We start from the raw sequence: 20,473 nt of genomic DNA, 5'->3' as shown, positions 1-20,473 counted from the left end.
TCGAACAAGATCACCAAACAAGAAAATGAAAAAAATGTAACATATATTTAAGTGGCACCTTCGTAATGTGTGGCTATTCGTTCGCGTTTTATTTTCGTTAACTTGTGTAGTAGACTTAGTTTTCCTTTAGTGTATGTTTCTTCTGATAATAATTATAAAAAAATAAGTCGGATAAAAAATAAGTAAATATTTGATCTTCCGTGTCATTGTTTTAACGGAAGATTCCTACGACCACAACCTTACTCTGCCATATAATACTACATTGTATTAATTTCCGATAAATCATAAAACATGTGTAGAACTTTCACTAGAAAAAGAATAGAAACATACAAACGCCCGCAAAATCACCAAAACAAAACCAAAAGCACGTGTGTTAAATAAGCAGAAATAGGCATTTAAATAAAAAAAATACAGAAAACACGATAAAACAACACTTGTTTTGAATATTAAATATGTAATACATCTTTTGGACATGAGGCGTGTCATGTATACATCTAGATGTAAAACAATTATTACAACACTTAGTGGACCTAGCGGACCTAGAGGTGGACCCAGCAGTGGACCTAGTGGACCTAGCGGACCTAGCGGACCTAGTGGACCTAGTGGACCTAGTGGACCTAGTGGACCTAGTGGACCTAGCGGACCTAGTGGACTTAGCGGACCTAGCGGACCTAGTGGACCTAGTGGACCTAGTGGACCTAGCGGACCTAGTGGACCTAGCGGACCTAGCGGACCTAGTGGACCTAGTGGACCTAGCGGACCTAGTGGACCTAGCGGACCTAGTGGACCTAGTGGACTTAGTGGACCTAGTGGACCTAGTGGACCTAGCGGACCTAGTGGACCTAGCGGACCTAGCGGACCTAGCGGACCTAGTGGACCTAGCGGACCTAGTGGACCTAGTGGACCTAGTGGACCTAGTGGACCTAGTGGACCTAGCGGACCTAGCGGACCTAGTGGACCTAGCGGACCTAGTGGACCTAGCGGACCTAGTGGACCTAGCGGACCTAGTGGACCTAGTGGACCTAGTGGACCTAGTGGACCTAGCGGACCTAGTGGACTAGCGGTGGACCTAGCGGACCTAGTGGACTAGCGGACTAGTGGACTAGCGGTGGACCTAGCGGACTAGTGGACCTAGTGGACCTAGCGGACCTAGCGAACCTAGTGGACCTAGCGGACCTAGTGGACCTAGCGGACCTAGCGGACCTAGTGGACCTGCACTAATTAAAGGGACCCGTGCGACGATGCAGGACTTCACCCATACTAAATAAGTAACTCTCACTGAACTCGATGTAGAAATTACTTAACACTAACTAATGCATTAGACGAAATTTTTAATTAATAAATTCATGAATAAAACCTGCTCAAATTTTCAATACCTTAGGATCAAGTAGGTCACTATGTCGGGACTTCTTGGCTGCAACAACTGGTGAGGAGCTTACATCAAACTGGAATATATTTTGATTGGTGCCATGTATGAGTTTGGTAAAAAAATGATAAAAAACCAACCAGACTTTGATTTGAAACTAACACAGACGAATAGTAATTACTACTTGATGGTAAAAAACACTAACAAAGTTACACACATGGTAGCTTTGATACGAGGTGTATGAACACCCATGTTATAACGACTGTCATTTTCCGGCCAAACAAGATAAGGTAAGTTACATAGCTTCATTCAAAAGTAGGAAAATCGCAATGAAATTTTTTAAAAGTACAGAAAATAAAGTGTAAGAGCAGAAAAAATTTTACTATAAAAATATTTGCATTCACCTCCATGGAGTCTTGTATGGCAGATTGTCGCATCTGCCATCTACTCATGCCCACATAACCAAGGAATTCTTGTAAACAGTCAACAAACAAAGACCACTCCACATGACGGCCGTTCAATGCACCGGGTGCGTGGCGAAAGGTGTACCACTTGGTGACGTAAGAGAGGTATGTATCATTGGGGAGCACAAACTGAAGAGCTCGCATGCACATGTTTACTGTCAGAGAAAAAAAGTTGTGATTCTATTTTAGTATTTTGGGGTGAGATTCTTCAGGAAGACAGGACATGAAACTTGGTATATAGGCCAGTGTTCTCTAATTACCACAACACTAAGAAAAAAACTGATATAATATTAGATAACTGTACAGGTAAGTTAGGATTTTAAAAATAGGTAGAAAAATTGCATTAAATAGTTGTGAAAAAGCACTGAATATTGGTAAACAAGATTTAAACTCTAATGTATATAAAGCAGTTATTAGACTTGAGTCAAGATGCTATATTGAGTATGTTATATACTGATACAAATGTTTCTATAAATACAGTTATAAGTAACACCTCTATGTAGTTTAATAATGCAGTAAAGTGTGACGGTATATAAAAGTAGCCGTTGTAACAAAAAGTAACAAACAAACCAAGTTCGGAACTGCAGAGTTGTGGAACTTCAGCACGATAGTTGTTGCCCCCGGCAACCTCAAGGATTAGTGTCGATCCCACCACATGAGGGAGCCCCACCAGCCGTGACGAGAAACCAGAGGTGGAAAACGCAAACTCATCCCCCGTTAAAATGCTGATGTCATTTCCTGTGTAATCGAGCTCAGGTACAGGGGAGAGCATACCCACCTAGAAAGAAAACTTTTTTTAATTACGTTGTTTGTTTTGTAGGATATTTTGCCCAAATTTCATTGTTTTGTTGCTAATTGCCAAAGAAAGAATGGTCGGTTATAAGAATAACAGCAAACAAGTCTCTTGAAACTTGTAAATAAAATATAACGGCAAAAAAAACAAAAAATTAATTATTACAAAGAAAAAAACAAAAAATTATTACGCCAAAAAAATAAATTATATTGACAAAAAAGGAGAAATTATAATGGCAAAAAACTAAAATATTAGAATAATTTTACATCTTCCATGGTTGCCATGGCACTGGTTGGTCGACTTGGATGTGCGGGCGTGCTGATTGGCTGAGGGGTGGCGGGCACAGAGGCAGTGTTGCGCAATCCATGCGACAAACCCAGTGATGACATGGGTAGTCCGCTTAAGTTGACTTTTACAACCTAAGAAAATTGATAAAATTGAAAAATTTAAAACTATAAGGAGGAAAGGGGAAACCTATTTATATGACCAGTTTTGCATTTTAATAATTTGTACTTTTATATATTGATAATTTTTTTTAAAGTTTGAGGAATTGACTATAACATTTAATAAAGTTTGAAAATAAGGTTTTTAATATGTGAAATACTATTAGAAAATGTACCCTACATTTGACTGATGTATATATATCTGTATAGATTCAATGCATACCTTCGTTATGCCAGTGTAGAGAACCAAGGAACCAGAAAGATCAAGCACGGCGTGCATTCGTAAATCCTAAATAAAATATATGGCAATATTATATAAAAATATATTACGAATTTCTTTTTGCATGACATAAAACATTGGTTTCAATAAAAGGGTGTTACGGTATTCGCACAACTATACCCTGAATCACAGGTGACTTTCAATGATTTGTCTTCTAGCCATAGGACCTCGCGCATATAAAAAAGTAACAGAAACTGTGCACTACTTTTATATCAAAATATTAAATATATTTTATGAAAATAATAATTTTGGTGATATACTAATTGGACTTCGCCACTGTTACTAAAGAGACAAAAAAATCTATTTATTTAAAAAAATAAAGTTGACCTTGAGCGGCGCGGCATCTCTTGCTTGAATAGACTCCACGGCACCAAATATGAGGTGTGTCAAGTTGTTGCTGTGACTGTATCGGACAACTCTCAACTGTGATTGGCTGTCGAGATGATAAGCAAGATATGATTGGTCACACACGTCGCGAATCAGAAAAACTTTCGTTGCACAACCTTTGGTTGAAAGTTGTTTAAAATTAACATAACTACCAATTACTGCTTATATTATACAGAGAGAGAGAATGAAGTGTTAGTTCTGTTATGTTTCGTTTGAAATTTAAGTAATTTTCAGTTTAAAGTTTAATAAGTGATCTGAAAAAAGAATCCGGATTCTAGTATTATTATTATAGAACCTAGAACAGTGTCAACTAAATGTGTTATTTCAAAATATAAAAACATAACTACACTGTAAAAGTTGTGCTAAAACCATATTGTTCACTAAGACAAAAATTTAAAAATTAGTAAAAGTATTTATTTGCGAATTAGGAATTATAATCAGAATTAACAAAACCCACTGAATAATTATCTACATTAAAAAAAACTGAATAATAATAAAGTTAAAGATAAAAAAATAATCATGTCTGTTTATTTACGAGAACAGTAACACAAAAAGTGTATATAGCGTCAAAATAACAGTTGTTAAATACTACTAGATAAAAAAAATGGTGAAATATTAACCATATGTGGTTGAAACCATATATTTGTTTAAAAGCATATATATATATATATATTATTGCATAGGCCAGTAAAGATACCGACACATATGCATATATGCACCCACCCACACTCAGACCTTCCCTTGTACAAGTAACAGTCTCAGTCCACATATGATCAAGGCATATCTCTGGTTGTAATGGCTCAGCTGTCTCATACACGCTGTTGTTGAGGCATAATGACTCGTGTGATACTGGTGTACATGGGGACCTTGTTAGGTGGGGTGAGTGACGCAAAGGTGAAAATGTATGGCTGGAAACAGAAAGAATTGGTCACACTGTGTATGTAGAGAATTTTTTGTATTCATGCTCTATATAATGATAAGTTCTTTTTTAAGTTTTATAAAAAATAATTGCTGTGCTCATACTTGATGGGCAACACTGTCCACAAATTAAAATAACATGTTTTTCTCCAAAAAATTGGTAAAAATAAAAAAAACACAAAAACATCCTTAAAAATTGTTTAAACCTATGATACCATTTGTACTCTTTTATTGCATGTGTCACCTCTTTCTACATGGATATACTTTTTTGTAATTTAAAAAAACATAATTTTCTTCTAATACAGGAGAGATCGAGTAGCAAAATTAATTAAATAAACAATAAATTAAAACGCCATTAATTACATTGAATAAATATTTCTGCTTTCTGCTATTGCTGATGCCTAAATTTGAAAACTTTCCCAATCTTACTTTTGATACATGAGGGAACCAGTGGCACTTGGTGAGAAGGCGCGACTTGAATGGGGAGTGTATGACAGGTGGGCAAGCGAGGGGTTCCTATTCGTGTGCGGGGTTTTGTTCATCCCTGATTGAGGAATCCCACCATGTGAGTTGCCATGGTAACCAGGAGACCCACGAAAGCTACCCCTAAAGGGGGAAAGTCCCGGACTTGACATAGACATATGGCACACACTGCCCATCTGAAAGTTAAAAACAATTTTTTTACATATTGATTGAAGAAAAGGCTCTAAAAATAACAAAATTTTAAATACACATCACAAATTTAAATATTTCAAAAAACCTAATTAATGATATTTGTTTTTATTTTTTATATTATTTTAAGCAAAAATATGCAATGTACGAAATAGCAACCTGATTTTGCGTTGGTACTCTTGAAGATTGCAGCAAGTTAATATCGTTGGCAGACACTGCTCTTGCTCGCCAGACGGTGTGCAAACCATGACGCTTGTCACACGTGAGTATGAAGTCTTCTTCACAAAACACGATCGAATCGTGCGGTCGATTCATGTATCTGACACTACCTGCAATTCAAAACACAAAAGTTTAAACCATTTTTTTAAAACCATTTTTATATATATATATTTCTTTTTTTTTCATTACTTTTTTTTGTTAAAAAAAAGAGAAATAAGAATTAAATAACCAATATATAAACTACCCAACATGCTTTAATCGTAACATGTAAAGGATTTCCAAAATCCCAACACTAAAACTTCTCCCACCTTGAGTTTTAGTGATCACTGGAGAAAACTCTCTGAGAGGATGTTGGAGGCAAAATATGGTGGTAAGATCATTTTCAAGGAGAGATGTTTGAAAGGAGGACATGTTGGCTTTGTTCTTCTCCATCATCTCTCTCTTCCGCTCAAAGAGCAAGCCGAACTTGAAATTCCATGAATCTCGAACCTGAAGATTTTACAACATATTTTCTCTGGTGATAATGTGCAAACGTGACATACCAAGCTGTCTATGGTCCATGTAGGCCCATGTCTATGGCTGTGCTGTATCTAAAGTGTTTCATAAACTTACTTTGAATGGCAGAGCAGTGACAAAGTTGTCTCCATCATCAGTGAAGACGTGTACTGCATCATCAGTCACCATAGCAACACCATCCACAGATGGGTAGGTGCCAGGTTTAGACTGTGGAAGATCGAACTGACACGGATCCTCACCGCTAACAGAGAACGAGCCCCATGCTACCTGTACATAAGATAAATGAATCAAATGAATGTAACTTATTTTTTTCTCCCATAGCAGGAGAGCGACAATTTCTATAACATGGGTGTTCTGTTTTATACATCATGTGCTGCTTTATAAGATACCACATGCCTAACTTTGTGGATGACTCTATTTTTTAATGTATGGCAGATTCTATAGGCTCATAAAAAGGGTCCACTTGATTGGAGCAATTCCTGTTAAGTGTCTTTGCTCAAGAACACATCTGCCGACGATGGCAGCTGGTAAACAAAACAACTTTATTTAAACTTGGGTGAGGTTGTTCTGTAGTTATGCCAAAAAACTTATGACAAAGTTGCAATATTTCTATTTCCTACTTACCAAAGTAACAGACGTGTCCAAATATTTTAAATTTGCTAAATATATTTGTAATTACTTTCAAAGAATTCATAAGAAACAAAAGATACAGCAAATTACACTAAGTTAGCACGGTACATACAACAAGATATGTATATATTACCTGTTTAACGAGTGAATCAACTGTAAAAGTTTTGAGAACAGTTTGACCACGACTCCACACCACAGTGTGTCCGGATAAATATAATTCTTCCTCAACATTTTTGTAAACTCGCAATTTCCAAGAGTCTGTGCCCTAAATAGAAATCAAAGCTTATATATTCTATTATGACATCATCAACTTCTGCGCTACAACATCATTACAATATGACATCATTTTTGTATGATGACATATTGTAATGATGTTGATATGCCAAAATTCAAATTTGTATAATCATATTATTAATTTATTAATTATGAAATTATCCTTTTTTCAACATGAGGTCATAATCACATAGTCTAATATTTCATATTTCAATAAAAAAAAGTTTTGGCAAAGAATTGCGGAAATAGGAATCACATAAAAGTAAAACAGAAGAAACCTTGGGTTTGTCATCTAAAGTAACCTGACTCAAGGTTCCAAGCAAACTTGTCCCAACTTCTTGTGATTGATTGAAATGAAGACAAATCACACCTGGAATCAGAAAAAGAGGAAAATAAGATAAAAAGAAAAAATATTAAACAAAAAACTAAAAATATATACACGCTGCCAAATTTATAGTATAAAAATAGGTTATAAAGTATATATATATGAAAGGAAAGATTTAGCATTAGAATAAAAAAACTATATATACATATAAAAGTTTCCAGCTATATATTCTGATAACCAACCACCACTAACCTGGGTGGTTCACGCATGCTGTTTGCCCACATGGGATAAATTCTTTTGGTTCCAGAGCAACTATCATTGCTGACATTGGATGAGAACAGATAGTTAGCCAATACAAGAGCTATACATGTATGTGTGCTTGTACAAATAGAAAGTCACTGCTTAAAACAAATACATTTCATAATGTGGGAAATGCATGCGGGAACATTTGCACAAGCTTCAGAGAAAAATTGCAAAGAAGAGGAATGTGTGAATCTGTCAAATAACGTATCTTAATTTGAAGAGACATGTGACGGTGATGTGAAAGGTTGAAAGCCATATTTGGATACAACAGCTATTTCCAAAGTTACTCGACTATAAGTTGAATTGTTGCAGCTATTAAAATATGCTTTGCAAATATTTACCATAAAACAGTTATTTGATTAGTTTTGAATATTTTTTTGAATATTAAAATTTTAAAAACATAAAAGAACACAAATGAGTTTAAAGTTTAGCTGAAATGTTTATGAATCTTCTTTTTCCATAGAGCCACACTTTTTACAGTAATAAAATATAGACATTCCTTCGTCTGCTGAACGCATTTGTTGTGTCTTGTATGTCATTTGGTTGTGACCGCATTTAACGCAAATTCGTTCAATAGTGGGCCCTGTCATTCCTTTGGCCGCGGTTGACTTTTTACTTTTCTTCTTTTTAACTTCGTTGAATGTAAATTCTGCGCTTGAAATGATCATGTTATTGCAATTAGCGCTAAGCGTTTGGTATCCACATCTGCATGATATGTGGGTGTCCATCGGATTGACTGGTAATGGCAAAATAGAGCCACAGTGAGGGCAAAACCCGCTATCTGTATTAAACTCCATTATATTAATCTTATCACACCCAAATGTTAACGTTACTCGGTCTCACAATACAGAAAATTAAAAAAATCTACACGTTAATCGAATTTGAGTTTCGTTTTGCGGGAATTTTTACTTCGTGCTTGGCTGATCTCATAAAGTCCCTAAAATATTTTAAGGGAGTTAGTAAGATATATTTCCAAGAATAAAATGTTTGCACATTTAATTATCAAACCTGCCAGAAATGCGCGTTCAGCATCTCAGTTTTACCAGAAAAATATGATTATGCAGCGACTGACTAATTCTGATTAACCAACTTCTGTATCAAAACCCATACCAATAATCTAATAATACATTTTTTAGAGAAAACACACAGATTCGTAGTTTTATCATAAATTTATTTGCTGTAAACAGAGCAAACTTATTGATACTTGCGAAAAAAATGAAACACAAAAACTTGTACAGCGACAACACATGTGGGCTAAGGCAGATAAAAGGCAGAAATATGTTAGATGTAACAGTGTGTGCCACACTTTTTAAATACTATTTCATAAGGGTTTAGTGTCTATTGTCAAGTAATATATACGAAAGTACAGTAATCGGAACACAGCCAAAATGTATGGTTTAGTAGTTCTTGCAGCCATTACTGCCAAGTACCAGTTTATAGCTAATAGAATACATGTAACATGAAAGCAGAATTGAAACAAAACACGATGATGGAAAACGAAGTAAGTTGGAACGGAATTGGCGGAAATTATAATTTTCAAAATTTAAACTAAGACATGTCTGCTGGCCGCACTAAAACGGTAAGGATTAAAATCTTGTTCTAAAGTATTTAAAAGGTTGGCAAATTGTGAAGGTGTGGTCTTAATTCAACATGTACTGCAATCTGCAAATGCACCTACAGGATATATTTCTAGTAAAACAGTTTTTAAAATGATAAAATTACTAACCCCTAACCAAATGCATTTGTCAATAATTATTTGGATTTGCATACCATATTATTATGGAATAGGAAATGAAGGAATTGCATATTACATATCCTTCAGTATAAGGATACAGAAATCGTCCTCAGTTTAACATTACATAAAAGCTGTTGCAAACTTGGACTATGTGAGCTCTACTGCCAACAGGTATTGCTTAGAATAGTAAGGTATAAGCATACTGTTCTTGCATTTAGTGTTCCAAGTTTTTCCAAGAGCAGCAAGTTTGCATAAGACACAAAACGGTAATAAGTTATTTTTTTGTCCATCAGTATTTTTTAACAGGTGAACCCAAGCACCAACAAAAATCCACTGCATCACCATGGCAACCAACACATCTCCATGGAAACTAATGGGAAGATTTTCGAAAGTAACTACGGGGCTAGGAACAAAGAAGAGAAATAGAGAAGCACCCGTATATAAATCTGTATTCCTTACAATATATCCTCATGCACTGAGCAACAAGTGCAGAACAGAAGACACATCTGTAACAAGCGGTTCCAACATATATATTCTTCTGCTTTTTTGTTTTGATTTTTTTCTTCTTTTCTCAGAAAAGATACGGACATGATAAGAAATGCCCCAAGACGGGCTGGAAAGAGAAACAAGGGCCGCGACCAGGAAACGGGAAGAAAGTTTGAACTTTTTCAAAGAAACCTCTGCTATTGAAGCTTGTTCAACAGGGAAAGTCCTTTTTTGCAACAAAATGGGTTCCAGTTCAATTTCAAGTCATCTGCAGAGGAATTTAAGGAAAAGAAAACTCCCTGTGGTCACAGGCAGATTAACACTGGCTTGGATTCGGTGTTGTTCCAACTTATTAAAGTGCAGTTGGTACCGTAATTTCTCTGGTACTACCTCAAAAGTGAAAGAACTTGGGAATTAATTATATATGAAGTTGAGTGCACTCCAGTGTTGCGCAATTTTTACCAATGTATGGAATAATGGGAGGCCAGTTGGAAAAGGGAAACAGAAGAAAAGGCCAAGTAATGAAGCTCATTATGTTGTAACAATAGATCTTTGATTGTGTAAAATAAATACTGATTGTGATATCACAGTGGCCTTAATCGTGTGGTGACTTGATGGCTCGAAGTTGATGCAAAACAACCTTGTTATAAGTGACTAGATCTCGAAGTGAGCTGTGCAACATCAGTGTGCGACCACATAGAGTTTCAACATTGCGGAAAAAATCTGAAACACAAAATAACATATCTAAAAAAATAAAAAATTGAGTAATTTTTTAATATACAAAAATTTCTAATTAACTAAAAATCAGACGAGAACAAATAAGCTAAAATTAAGATGAGCAATTTTCAGTGTTACATAAAGACAGTTTAAATATTATAAATGATCATTTGAAACAGCACTGCGCCGCTTAAATAGAGACACAGGTTTAGAAGACCAATGTTGGAACATAAAAAACAAAGTTTTATTTGAGAACTATACAACTAAACCATAAATGATTGCCATCTTACCGGTGCCACCTCCAGAGAGCACTTGCTCCTTTTGAAGAGCTTCCGCTTGCTCCCACTTCTCGTGGGCAAGCATCAGGCTTCTGGTGATCGAGTGGTAATGCTTTATGATGTCATAGAGCTTTGGGGCAACTGAGATCGTGCTGGAAGTTGGAGGGGAAGTCATCTTGCTTACCTGGGTAGAAAAAATTATAAATTCCAAAAATTTTGGTGTAAAAAAAACTTTATAAATTCAAATATTTAAAGTTAAAGAAAATAATAATATAAAATTAAATACTAAATTGAAAGACATGGTATATTGGGTGGGGATGGTTTAGAATATAGTGTGCTGACCATCTTTCTCTCTCTTGTATTAACAATAAATATTATTAATACCATATGAAAAATATTGTATTTTATGATGTATGTAATTATATCATTTTTTTTGCTTCTGCCAAGTACAGTTTTACAAATTTAAAACAAGCCGACTAAATTAAATCTGTTGAACTAAAATTCCAGCTAAATCTAGATCAAATCAAACTAGACAGCAAATGCTTTGATCAAGTGTGTTGTTATGACAGAACAAACTATTCCTAGTTATCTATTATGACATCATAATTACCTGGGTGGAGCTTGACACAGGCTCGTAATTGGTTGATCCAGCCACTGGGGAAGGTCCAGGTATTGTGATGCCATAAGGTGAAGGTACGGCAGGTGACATGGGAGAAACAACATTCTGTCCACTTACATTGTGCCATGGTGATGGGGTACGGTTCGATTTATTACCAGTTTGCTGAAAATGTAGATGTATTTAAAATAAAAAGAATATATAATAGGTTTTATTTAAACAGACAATTTTTTTTAAAACAAAGCCGAAGATGAATTTTTTCAAAAAGAATATTTCAATTTTTGTCAATTGTTTTTGTTTGTTATTATAAATTTATGATCGTTGTTTTTTCTTAAATTACTTTTTATAGTTTTTAAATTTGATTTTTGTTAAAAAAATAGCAAATAGTAAACAGTAATCTCACCTTGAACTGGTCGTTTAAAATCTCAGAATATTTGTTTGCAATATCTTTCTTTAACTTGTAAATACGTAAGAATAAAAGGGCTTGAGAACGAATGCTGAAATGAAAATAATCTATAATTCTCTCTAAGTACTAATATCATACCTATTGCCAATACCATAAAGGAATAGGCCAACTCAGGCCTATATATTAGGTCCCTTGACTTCGCTTACCACAGAACCTTGCCCACATGGAACAGATCAATGAAATAATGTACATTAATGGGTGAAGTACATGAACTGCAGTCTGCACTACTTTTTGTTCATTCTACGTCCTACAGTGTGACAAGCCATGGAAACTTAAGTTTTAGACAAGAGAGCTAATATCACCCAAACAGCATGGGTGCTACAACTCATTAGTGATTACTGAGTTAGAGCAATTCTTTTAAGTGTATTTCCCAAGAACAAATAAGCCTATGGACAAAGCATAGTACTTAATAACCTTCAGTTAAAATGCAAGTGCCTAACCAGTGAGCAACAGCATGTGAGTACCACGCAACAATTACTACAAAAACCCACCATGATAAATTAAGTCGTTTAAATGCGAGTTCTTCAGTGTCATCGTGTGGTCTCATCTTTCGAATGTAATCCATAAGTGAAATGGTTTGATGATACATACTAGTGGGTGAGTGGGAAGAACCACTTTCATTACGATCTAAACAATTTTACATTAATTGAAAAAAGTAGACATATCCAAAATTAGAGTAGGGTAGAAATTAATTTATATGACTAATTATATACCTTCTAAAGACTATTTATGTACCTTTAAAAGTTAGTTTTTAGAGAAATAATTTTTTAATTGTTGTATATTTGATTATTTGCAAGGTATCACACATAGTATGCTTATGTTAGGCATAGTAATAATTAAAATAGTTTTAATAAAGATTTTCCAAAACTTATAGAACATGTCATACCACTGTGGCAGCACTGTAAGTAAATCTGCCAAAAAAATAAAAAAATTACCATTTCCGTTTTCGAGTTCCAGGGTATAGCCATTCATGATGAAACACAAAGCTGCATCGTAATAAACGAGAGCCCGACTCAGCGATTCTCCCACTCTTGTACGACCAGTCCTTGAGTCAGTGAAAGCATCTCCCTCATGCTTAAGTCTCTTACCCTCACGCATGTATTGATCCGACTTCAGCAACCTGATTATAAATGAAACAATTAACACCCATTCATGGCGTATTGCTAGAGTAACACTTTGTTTGCCTGGTATTACTGATATTTTAAAAGATTTTATAGTGAGGTAGAGAAGATGGGACACCTTTGGCACATAATATCCAAATATCCTAATCGTGTTTTAAACAATTAAAAGTGGTCTATGGGAGTCGTGAGGAAACAGTTTTATAATTCTTTGAATGTTCTTTGTTTTACTAACAAATGGGTTGAGAAAATAGAATGAAAGGTGTCCTATCTTCCCCCACCCTACTATACATTGACATCAAGTTTGATTTTTTTGAATAAACAGTTTTTATATTAGTTCTTTATTAAAGATAAGGATTTATTGTTTAAGATACATTTTTTCATTTTCTGATTTTTTCATTATTATTATACAGGCCCACTAAACAATACACAGTCATATTATGTGAAATTATCCTACACATTCGGTTCAAACCTTTGTTCTTAAATATTAACTTCATTAAATTCTAAGTGCCAATATAATTGGCATGTATTGAACTAATTATGTTTAATTTAATAATTTCTTACTTTTCTTGTTCAGGCCAACTCGAATCAGGTTCTGAAACAATAGAAGCAACACCAGCTGAAGCAGAATGGGAAGTGCTTTGGCAGGTTTCCAGCTGTAAAGCATTACCAGTGATAAACAAATGCAGGCTTAAAAAAACTGACCTACTTATAAAAGTTGGATGGAGTATTTTGCAACAATGTAAACTATTTTTATTTTTGTGTAACAGTTTGTGTGTTAACTAGATTGATGATAATGGCTAATGAAACGTAAAGTAATATGAACATAGAACTAATATATTAAAAAACTGTAACCAGTGTGCAGTGTGTGCTAACATGTGTATAAATATAATGGTACTATGTTACCTATACGCCAAGCTATAAACGCGATATGTTAAAATTGAACAAAGGTAAACGAAAGAAAAAAGCAAATGAACACAAATTATAAATAAAACATAGGCGTGATGTTTTGGGGTGCCCACATGTTACTCCAACTTTTAAAACAGTGGTGCAACATCATATATACTGCATTCACACACATTATTCAATGAAATTATCTATGTTTGCTAACTAAGAGAGAGTAACTGTATTTTAGCAGTATCACCTAAAATTTTGTTAAAAAAACAAAAAACAAGATACCTATAGATAAAAATAGTTTCTAATAATTTAAATTGTATTCACATTTTTAAAAGTATATATGATGGTTACCTTGACTTGGGGTGGTCGTATATTGTTTGCTGGTTCGTGGTAACTGGATGGTTGGTTTTGGTTGTAAGTTGGTTCCTGGTTCCAGCTTGGATTATGTGGTGACCTGGAACTAATAAAAATCATTTTACTTAGATTATGTTGATAATTTTTTGTAGTACTTATAAAACTGTTTGGTTATGATGTACTATTTTAATATTTGTTTAAGACAACGAGAACAACTTGTTTTATTTTTAACATTTGTTATTTTTGAAGTTAGTAATAAAATTGTTTGGTTGTTGCTTATATATTACTTGGTTACTTTTTAACGAAACTAAAAAAACTGTTTTGTTATTACCTATATACTAATTAATTATTTTTAAAAGAAACTAATACAAACCGTTTTATTGTTTTTCGTTTAGTTATTTTCTTTACTTGAAACTTACCCTTTCCTTCTATCCTTCCATTGAAAGTTTTCTTTACGTGAATGTTGGGAGCTTTCGCTTGCTGCAATGCTGTGTGTTGGTTGTCGACCCTGTTGTATCAGGTTATATTAATATGGTCTCCTGGCTTAATATGAACATAATAAAGCAGAGTTGAAATAAATTAATTTGAACAACATTTTATATTTATGATTAGGTAATGTTTAAATATGTAAAGACCTGTAGTATGTGCGTGTATTACAATACACTAAGTGGGAAAGGAACTAGCTAGCAACATGTAATAAAACTAAAGTAAAATAGCCTGAAACGATTGAATTTTTTACAATTGCATATAATAGGCCAAAAATTAAATAGTTTTTTATGGTCAATATACAAAATAAACATTAAAATATTTACCTGGCTGTTGGTTGGTGATGGGGTTTCTTGTTTTCTTCGTTTTGATTTCTGGTCCGCAACTGAAGTGGAATCGTAAGGCTGATTGTGTTTTCGTTTGTTCATTGCTGTACGGGGTGACCAGTCGCTTGAGCTGGCAGCAACAGCAACCTGGGAAATTAATAGTGTAAAGTTGATCCTCTAAAAGTAAAACAATGTCGTACCTGGACATTTTTTGCTCTTTGTAATGGCTTTTCTGTCTCACTGCCTGTAGATACAGCTGCCGTGCGATTGGTGGATGATCGGGGGCGTGGCTCAGGTTGGAAAGTGTCCATTGGTGCGTGGGTGTCAGGGTAAGATTCTTCTGGGTCATTGCTTGAAGATGGAAGTATCCTCACCCATAATGAAGGGAAACTTGATGGCTTTGGCTCATTGGTAACGGGAGATGAAACACTGCGTCTTTGTTTGGAAGACTTCTTTGATTTTGGTCTCGATTGTGGGTTTGGTTGTTTGGCAACTGAACCTTCCCTCGTTTCCTGCGATGTAGGAGTTGACTCGTTGGATCTAGGATGGCGGTGTTTCACATCGTGTTGGGAGATCGGAGGTCGAAGGTTTGACTGATCCGGTTTCGGAGGTTTTCGACGATCCATGTCCGGCTTGGCAAGGGCACTTGGGGCGGACCTACGGTCAATTGAAGATTTTGAGTTGTTTTGCTTTTTACTATGGACGGATGGTTTGTTGGAAGAACTAGAATTAGAGCGCTCGCGGAAGCTGTTCCATCGGGTCGGAGATTTTTCATCTTCCGATCCGGAACAACTGGAGTCTGATGAAGACTGTGAGGATGGGGAAACGCCCCGATGTTTTTTCTCAGCGATGCGGCCATGATTTTTTATCGCCGTCATCGGAGATTTTTGTCCAACTCGATGTCTCTGGTCACTGGGTGTCTGGCTGGAAGTTTCGTTGCTGACACTGAACAGCATGGAATTGTTGCAATTCCTGTTCGCTGATTGTTCATTGCTCTGAGGTTTGGGAACAGGACTCTTCCTCTCAGAAAGAGGACTTTGTTTGTTGTTGTTACGTTTTACGTCCTGCACAGCTTTTGACGATGGTTTTGTTGGTCGTTGCAATGATTGTGACCTCACAGGGGAAGATCTGTGCGATGAACCCAACCGACCTTTGCTAGCAGATTTTGAACGTTCACTGGACTTGTCGTCCGTTTTACCTAAACGAGCATGTGGTAATTGACACTGTGGTCCTGCCACACAGACTATTATTCAAACCTTTTACTGAAGAACTCCTAGATGAAGAATTTCGAGTTTTTGTGTCTACCGAGTTTTTCCGCTCACTAGGGCGTCCCCTTGTGACAGCTTTTCTCGTAGAAGAGTGTGAACTGCAAAAAAAAAACAAATTTTCCATATATATTTTAACTTTTTTACATTAAAAACACCAGCAATTTACCTTTCGGCGTTTTTCTGCTTGGCAGCTTCAGGTTTTTGCTCAGTCACCGAATCATTGGCAGCTGCTGAGTCATCAAGATACCCGCTGAGGACCCACTTGTTAGTCCCCTCCTCTGCATCACTATCGTCTGACTCTTCGTCAGACTCATCGCTGCTGTTCTCATCACTGCTACTGCAACGTGATGTATAAAGTTGTCAATAATTACATTTACACTAGTGGTTCTCAAAGACCATCCAACACCATGATGTGTTTTTTTCGTTACAAGGTACCCCATATTTAAACGAAACCTGCCAATTTTAGAAGACCGATAAATTACAAACTTTTATTTTGATGTATGAATAAATACAACACAGCATTGTCTCAAAAATGACTTTAACATAGAACCATACAAATGTATTAATTTGATAATATCTTCAAGTGTGTAATCCATGTGACCATGTCCACTTAAGTGTTATCACTATGTGTTAATGTTGGCATTTAATTCATCAAAAACACATAGAACAAAACATTGTGAACTGATTATTGATCATTCAATGACAGCTGGAAATCAATAGTTGTGCATTCACCCCATTATTACCTCATAGTAGCAGCATTGTCTTCCAGATCTGGCCGAACAGCTGTCAAAGATAAACAAAGCAATTTTAGTCAGGATATTTGCAAAAGTTTAATTAAAAATCAAAACTAAAATTGCCACTGTAGACTTACCATGGGATTTTTCTTTAGGCTCTTCTTTGATTTTGGTCTAAAAATGAGAAAAATCAGTAAATTTAAAGCTATGACAACCACAGGTGTAACACTGGGGCCTAGGGGTGACATGTTACTCCAAATTTTTTAAACAGAATTTCATCATTTCATTTGATACCCAAGGTTTGCAGTCTATAGGTTTTACCTCGGTGGTAGGACCCTATACAAACAAGCAGAGCCATAATATATTGTACATTAATTTATAATGTGTCTAATGTTTGACAGCTATGGGTGAATGGGGGTAACTACATTTTAACAAACCGATGTCACCCCCAAATTTACTATTTTTTATATATACTTAGTGTCTATGACAGCTTTGACAGCTTTATATAGAAAGGTAAACACCAAAGTTACCTCTGATTTGACAAAGTTAAATTCCTGACCAATGTTTGGAGTTTGAATTTCGCTGAGTGGTTCATTCATTTGAAGCATCTCCTGTTATTGAGGAAAAACTTTGTTTGCAATCATTAACTTAAAACATTTTATTGTTTTATTGAACATGATTTCTATGTTAGTTAGGTCGCTTGTGTTACCTATTTACAGGGTCCCTATTATTTAATAATGTTTGTTATTGCGATAAACATGTTTATTTTATTTCTATTGTTTAGCTTTATGCTTCAGTGATTTTGGGAGCATATAAGCTGAGAGAATTTCATCTTAAATTATACGCATTTAAGAAAAGATTTGTCTTATTTTGTGTAATTATATTTTGCTTCCACTTGGTTTGTTGTTCAGGATTGGAATGTCTTTTGTGATGATTTACTGGGGCCTACTCCCTCATAAATAAATGATCAGCTAGCAGGTATGTGGTATGAGCTGCACATGGAAACCCCATGAGAAATAAAGGGCCATGAGCAATGGAACTATTTTTACTGTGAAGCAGTATTTAAGCATTATGCAAGGTATGACTCAGACTAGAAAGTCGAGGTATTGAGAAGTGATAAGAAATGAGATTCGATTACTATGCATGAAATCCACATGCCAATATCTTTGCTATTTCGGTCTTAAACAGGTGGCATTCTGTTAATGATTGAGGCTCTGAACTAGAATAATCCTGTTAAAGCCAGGATAAGCCAGTAAAAGCTACCAACCTTAAATATGTTCTCCACAGCCACTGGCATATCCACACTTTGTAAGCGCTCTCTGTTGTGAGCCTGCAAGTTTTCAAATAATTTATTAAGGTTACAGGATACTGTGAATCAACATACAAAACAACAAGCATACATAATAGCCAGCACTGCGTGACAGCAACAATCCTGCGCTTGTTCAAACAATGCTCTGTTTAAAATGGTGCAAGGCCCGTTTAAAGTGGCAACTGCATGTGTGCATTAAGCTCCTACCTGTTATGCTCATCTACACCAATGCCGCGTCATGTTGGATAGTGGTCTTATGTATATAATCTTATTGATTTGTAACACATTGTACAGCTTAATGAATACAATGCAAGCTAAAACCTTTATAATACTTGATATTTAATTTCCATGCGCCAACAAAAGGGCACAGGTTTGGTACATCCTGTATTTGAAGAATTTTAGTCACTGCATGAAACATGAAGACTACCAACCTGCTCAGTAATACCATTTCTTGGTGACTTTGAACGGCCCTTGTGATCTGTAAATGGAAAAAGGGCATTTTAATATAATTTTATGAAGCTAATGTAAAATTTGAATCCGGACTCAAAGAAAGTAAATTAGACATTTTAGTAAAGTAGACATTTCAATAAACGTTGTCATGTGAAAAGGACAGAAAAATTAAGCAAACCTGGCAGAGGAGTTGAACTAATACGATCTGATGTATTGTTGTTATGGTTGTGTCGACTCAAATTAGAGGATTGGTATTTTGGGTAGAAATTGTTTTGCTGACTTGACTCATCGCTGAAATAAAATCAATACATTATCAAAACGTGCCTTTAACCAAGAGCCTACACGTGCCTCAGATGGTGTCTTAGATAATTTACTCACCGTCTTTTGGAGCCAATTTGAGATTTTTCTTGACCTGGCGAATACACAGATGAATTTGATTGCGGTTTAGAACGAGATGAATGGTTTTGTGGCCCTAAATTTCCGGAAAAATTAATTAACATCATTAGGTTAAAATAATAGATCATATTACATGAACCGCACAACTCAATTTAATTCTAGATGACGTATACAACTTTTATTATGCTGCTGCTCTTACCAGGCACAGTGTAATGTTTGAGAACTTTTTTACCAGGTAGCAAAATCCGAGTACTCGTGGTAATTGTTTACATCGTGATATGAAATGGCAGCATCTGCTCTAAGCAATCCCCATGACTAAGTCCACACAATCTTTATAAATGATTCACTTAAATAGAAACACCTAACATCCTGTCACCTTGATTTCGATAAGTCTGTGACCTTGACAGATTCTGTTGGTTTCTAGATGTACCAAGCCAAATATTTGGTTCACTTCCCAAATGTTTCTGGACCTCATTCATATCACCGAGCACGTGTTCGATGCGGTTCGTCAGCGAATCCTGCCTCTCAGCCTGTCAGGAAGTAGTGGGTTTATGTATAGAGCATGACAGTAAGGATACAACTTAGGAAAATTGCTTTATATAATGATGCATTATTCTTCAATACCTTTCCTCCTGTTTAAGCTTAAAGATTTACATGCGGAAAATCACAAGCTGCAATTTGGACTTATCTGATTCTGACAATACACCTGTGTGTATGGATATATATAAATATATATATATATGCAACTAATAGGAACAATGAGTAATTATAACCACCTGTATGTATCTTGAACCCCACATTTCAAGAACAAAAAAATTCAGTTTACATTTTTAAAGACCCTAACATCTTATACGGTTGCCTGAATTGAATAAAGAACTCCACGTTATAAGCAAATATTAGACAGCATCACTGAAACATCAGATAAGATTTCACCTATTAAAGTCTATCATGGAAACAGAATCTACATTCAAAGCATTCCTGAGAAGCGAAAATTAAACTGATGAAGCAACAAGTGTGATGGAGATAATCGAAAGATCAAAGTTTGTTTTAAATACAACGTCACTGGTGTCCTCGTTGACAAAGGCACAGTCTACACCACACAGCTTTTAATCGTTTAAGTCTACACCAGACTGCCAATAAAAAATAAACTGCTATGAATTACAAGGCATATTTATAGTTTAAAATCTACCTAATACAGCTAAAATTGAAATGAAAGTATATTTGAAATGGTGGTTACCTGCACTGCCA

General features: G+C 35.4%; 2 protein-coding genes across 5 annotated transcripts in view; both read right to left on the bottom strand.

Moving 5' to 3' along the window:
- Positions 1 to 1,322: 1,322 nt before the first annotated feature.
- Positions 1,323 to 8,485, bottom strand: LOC100176293 (anaphase-promoting complex subunit 1-like). The gene is made up of 14 exons (XM_002122461.5): positions 7,539 to 8,485; positions 7,240 to 7,331; positions 6,822 to 6,953; positions 6,155 to 6,325; positions 5,851 to 6,031; positions 5,483 to 5,652; positions 5,081 to 5,310; positions 4,457 to 4,641; positions 3,674 to 3,849; positions 3,290 to 3,355; positions 2,890 to 3,042; positions 2,401 to 2,608; positions 1,771 to 1,985; positions 1,323 to 1,445 (listed from the first exon to the last, which is right to left on the bottom strand). Exons 1-14 carry the CDS (start codon positions 7,612 to 7,614, stop codon positions 1,362 to 1,364), a joined length of 2,139 nt encoding a protein of 712 aa, XP_002122497.2. The 5' UTR covers positions 7,615 to 8,485; the 3' UTR covers positions 1,323 to 1,361.
- Positions 8,486 to 8,912: 427 nt separating this feature from the next.
- LOC100178614 (AF4/FMR2 family member 4) overlaps positions 8,913 to 20,473 on the bottom strand; it is a 20,653-nt gene continuing 9,092 nt past the window's right edge. For 2 of the 4 annotated variants that reach the window (XM_018817702.2, XM_026840934.1), the window contains 21 exons: positions 19,602 to 19,695; positions 19,208 to 19,301; positions 19,008 to 19,120; positions 18,811 to 18,857; positions 18,338 to 18,400; positions 17,601 to 17,681; positions 17,208 to 17,244; positions 17,080 to 17,119; positions 16,503 to 16,673; positions 16,325 to 16,434; positions 15,269 to 16,266; positions 15,069 to 15,215; positions 14,676 to 14,764; positions 14,254 to 14,362; positions 13,570 to 13,661; positions 12,823 to 13,007; positions 12,379 to 12,514; positions 11,825 to 11,918; positions 11,416 to 11,586; positions 10,818 to 10,989; positions 8,913 to 10,533 (listed from right to left, as the gene is read on the bottom strand). In XM_018817702.2, coding sequence (XP_018673247.1) covers positions 10,406 to 10,533; positions 10,818 to 10,989; positions 11,416 to 11,586; positions 11,825 to 11,918; positions 12,379 to 12,514; positions 12,823 to 13,007; positions 13,570 to 13,661; positions 14,254 to 14,362; positions 14,676 to 14,764; positions 15,069 to 15,215; positions 15,269 to 16,266; positions 16,325 to 16,434; positions 16,503 to 16,673; positions 17,080 to 17,119; positions 17,208 to 17,244; positions 17,601 to 17,681; positions 18,338 to 18,400; positions 18,811 to 18,857; positions 19,008 to 19,120; positions 19,208 to 19,301; positions 19,602 to 19,695 — 3,171 coding nt within the window. In that variant the 3' untranslated portion in view covers positions 8,913 to 10,405. Of the gene's footprint in view, positions 10,534 to 10,817; positions 10,990 to 11,415; positions 11,587 to 11,824; positions 11,919 to 12,378; positions 12,515 to 12,822; positions 13,008 to 13,569; positions 13,662 to 14,253; positions 14,363 to 14,675; positions 14,765 to 15,068; positions 15,216 to 15,268; positions 16,267 to 16,324; positions 16,435 to 16,502; positions 16,674 to 17,079; positions 17,120 to 17,207; positions 17,245 to 17,600; positions 17,682 to 18,337; positions 18,401 to 18,810; positions 18,858 to 19,007; positions 19,121 to 19,207; positions 19,302 to 19,601; positions 19,756 to 20,001; positions 20,104 to 20,473 lie in introns of those variants that run through there. The other 2 variants (XM_018817703.2, XM_009859320.3) reach the window with 2 other exon arrangements.

Source organism: Ciona intestinalis, chromosome 2 (genome assembly GCF_000224145.3).
Source record: "Ciona intestinalis chromosome 2, KH, whole genome shotgun sequence".
Taxonomy (NCBI): domain Eukaryota; kingdom Metazoa; phylum Chordata; class Ascidiacea; order Phlebobranchia; family Cionidae; genus Ciona; species Ciona intestinalis.
This window is presented reverse-complemented; position numbering and strand designations above follow the sequence as displayed.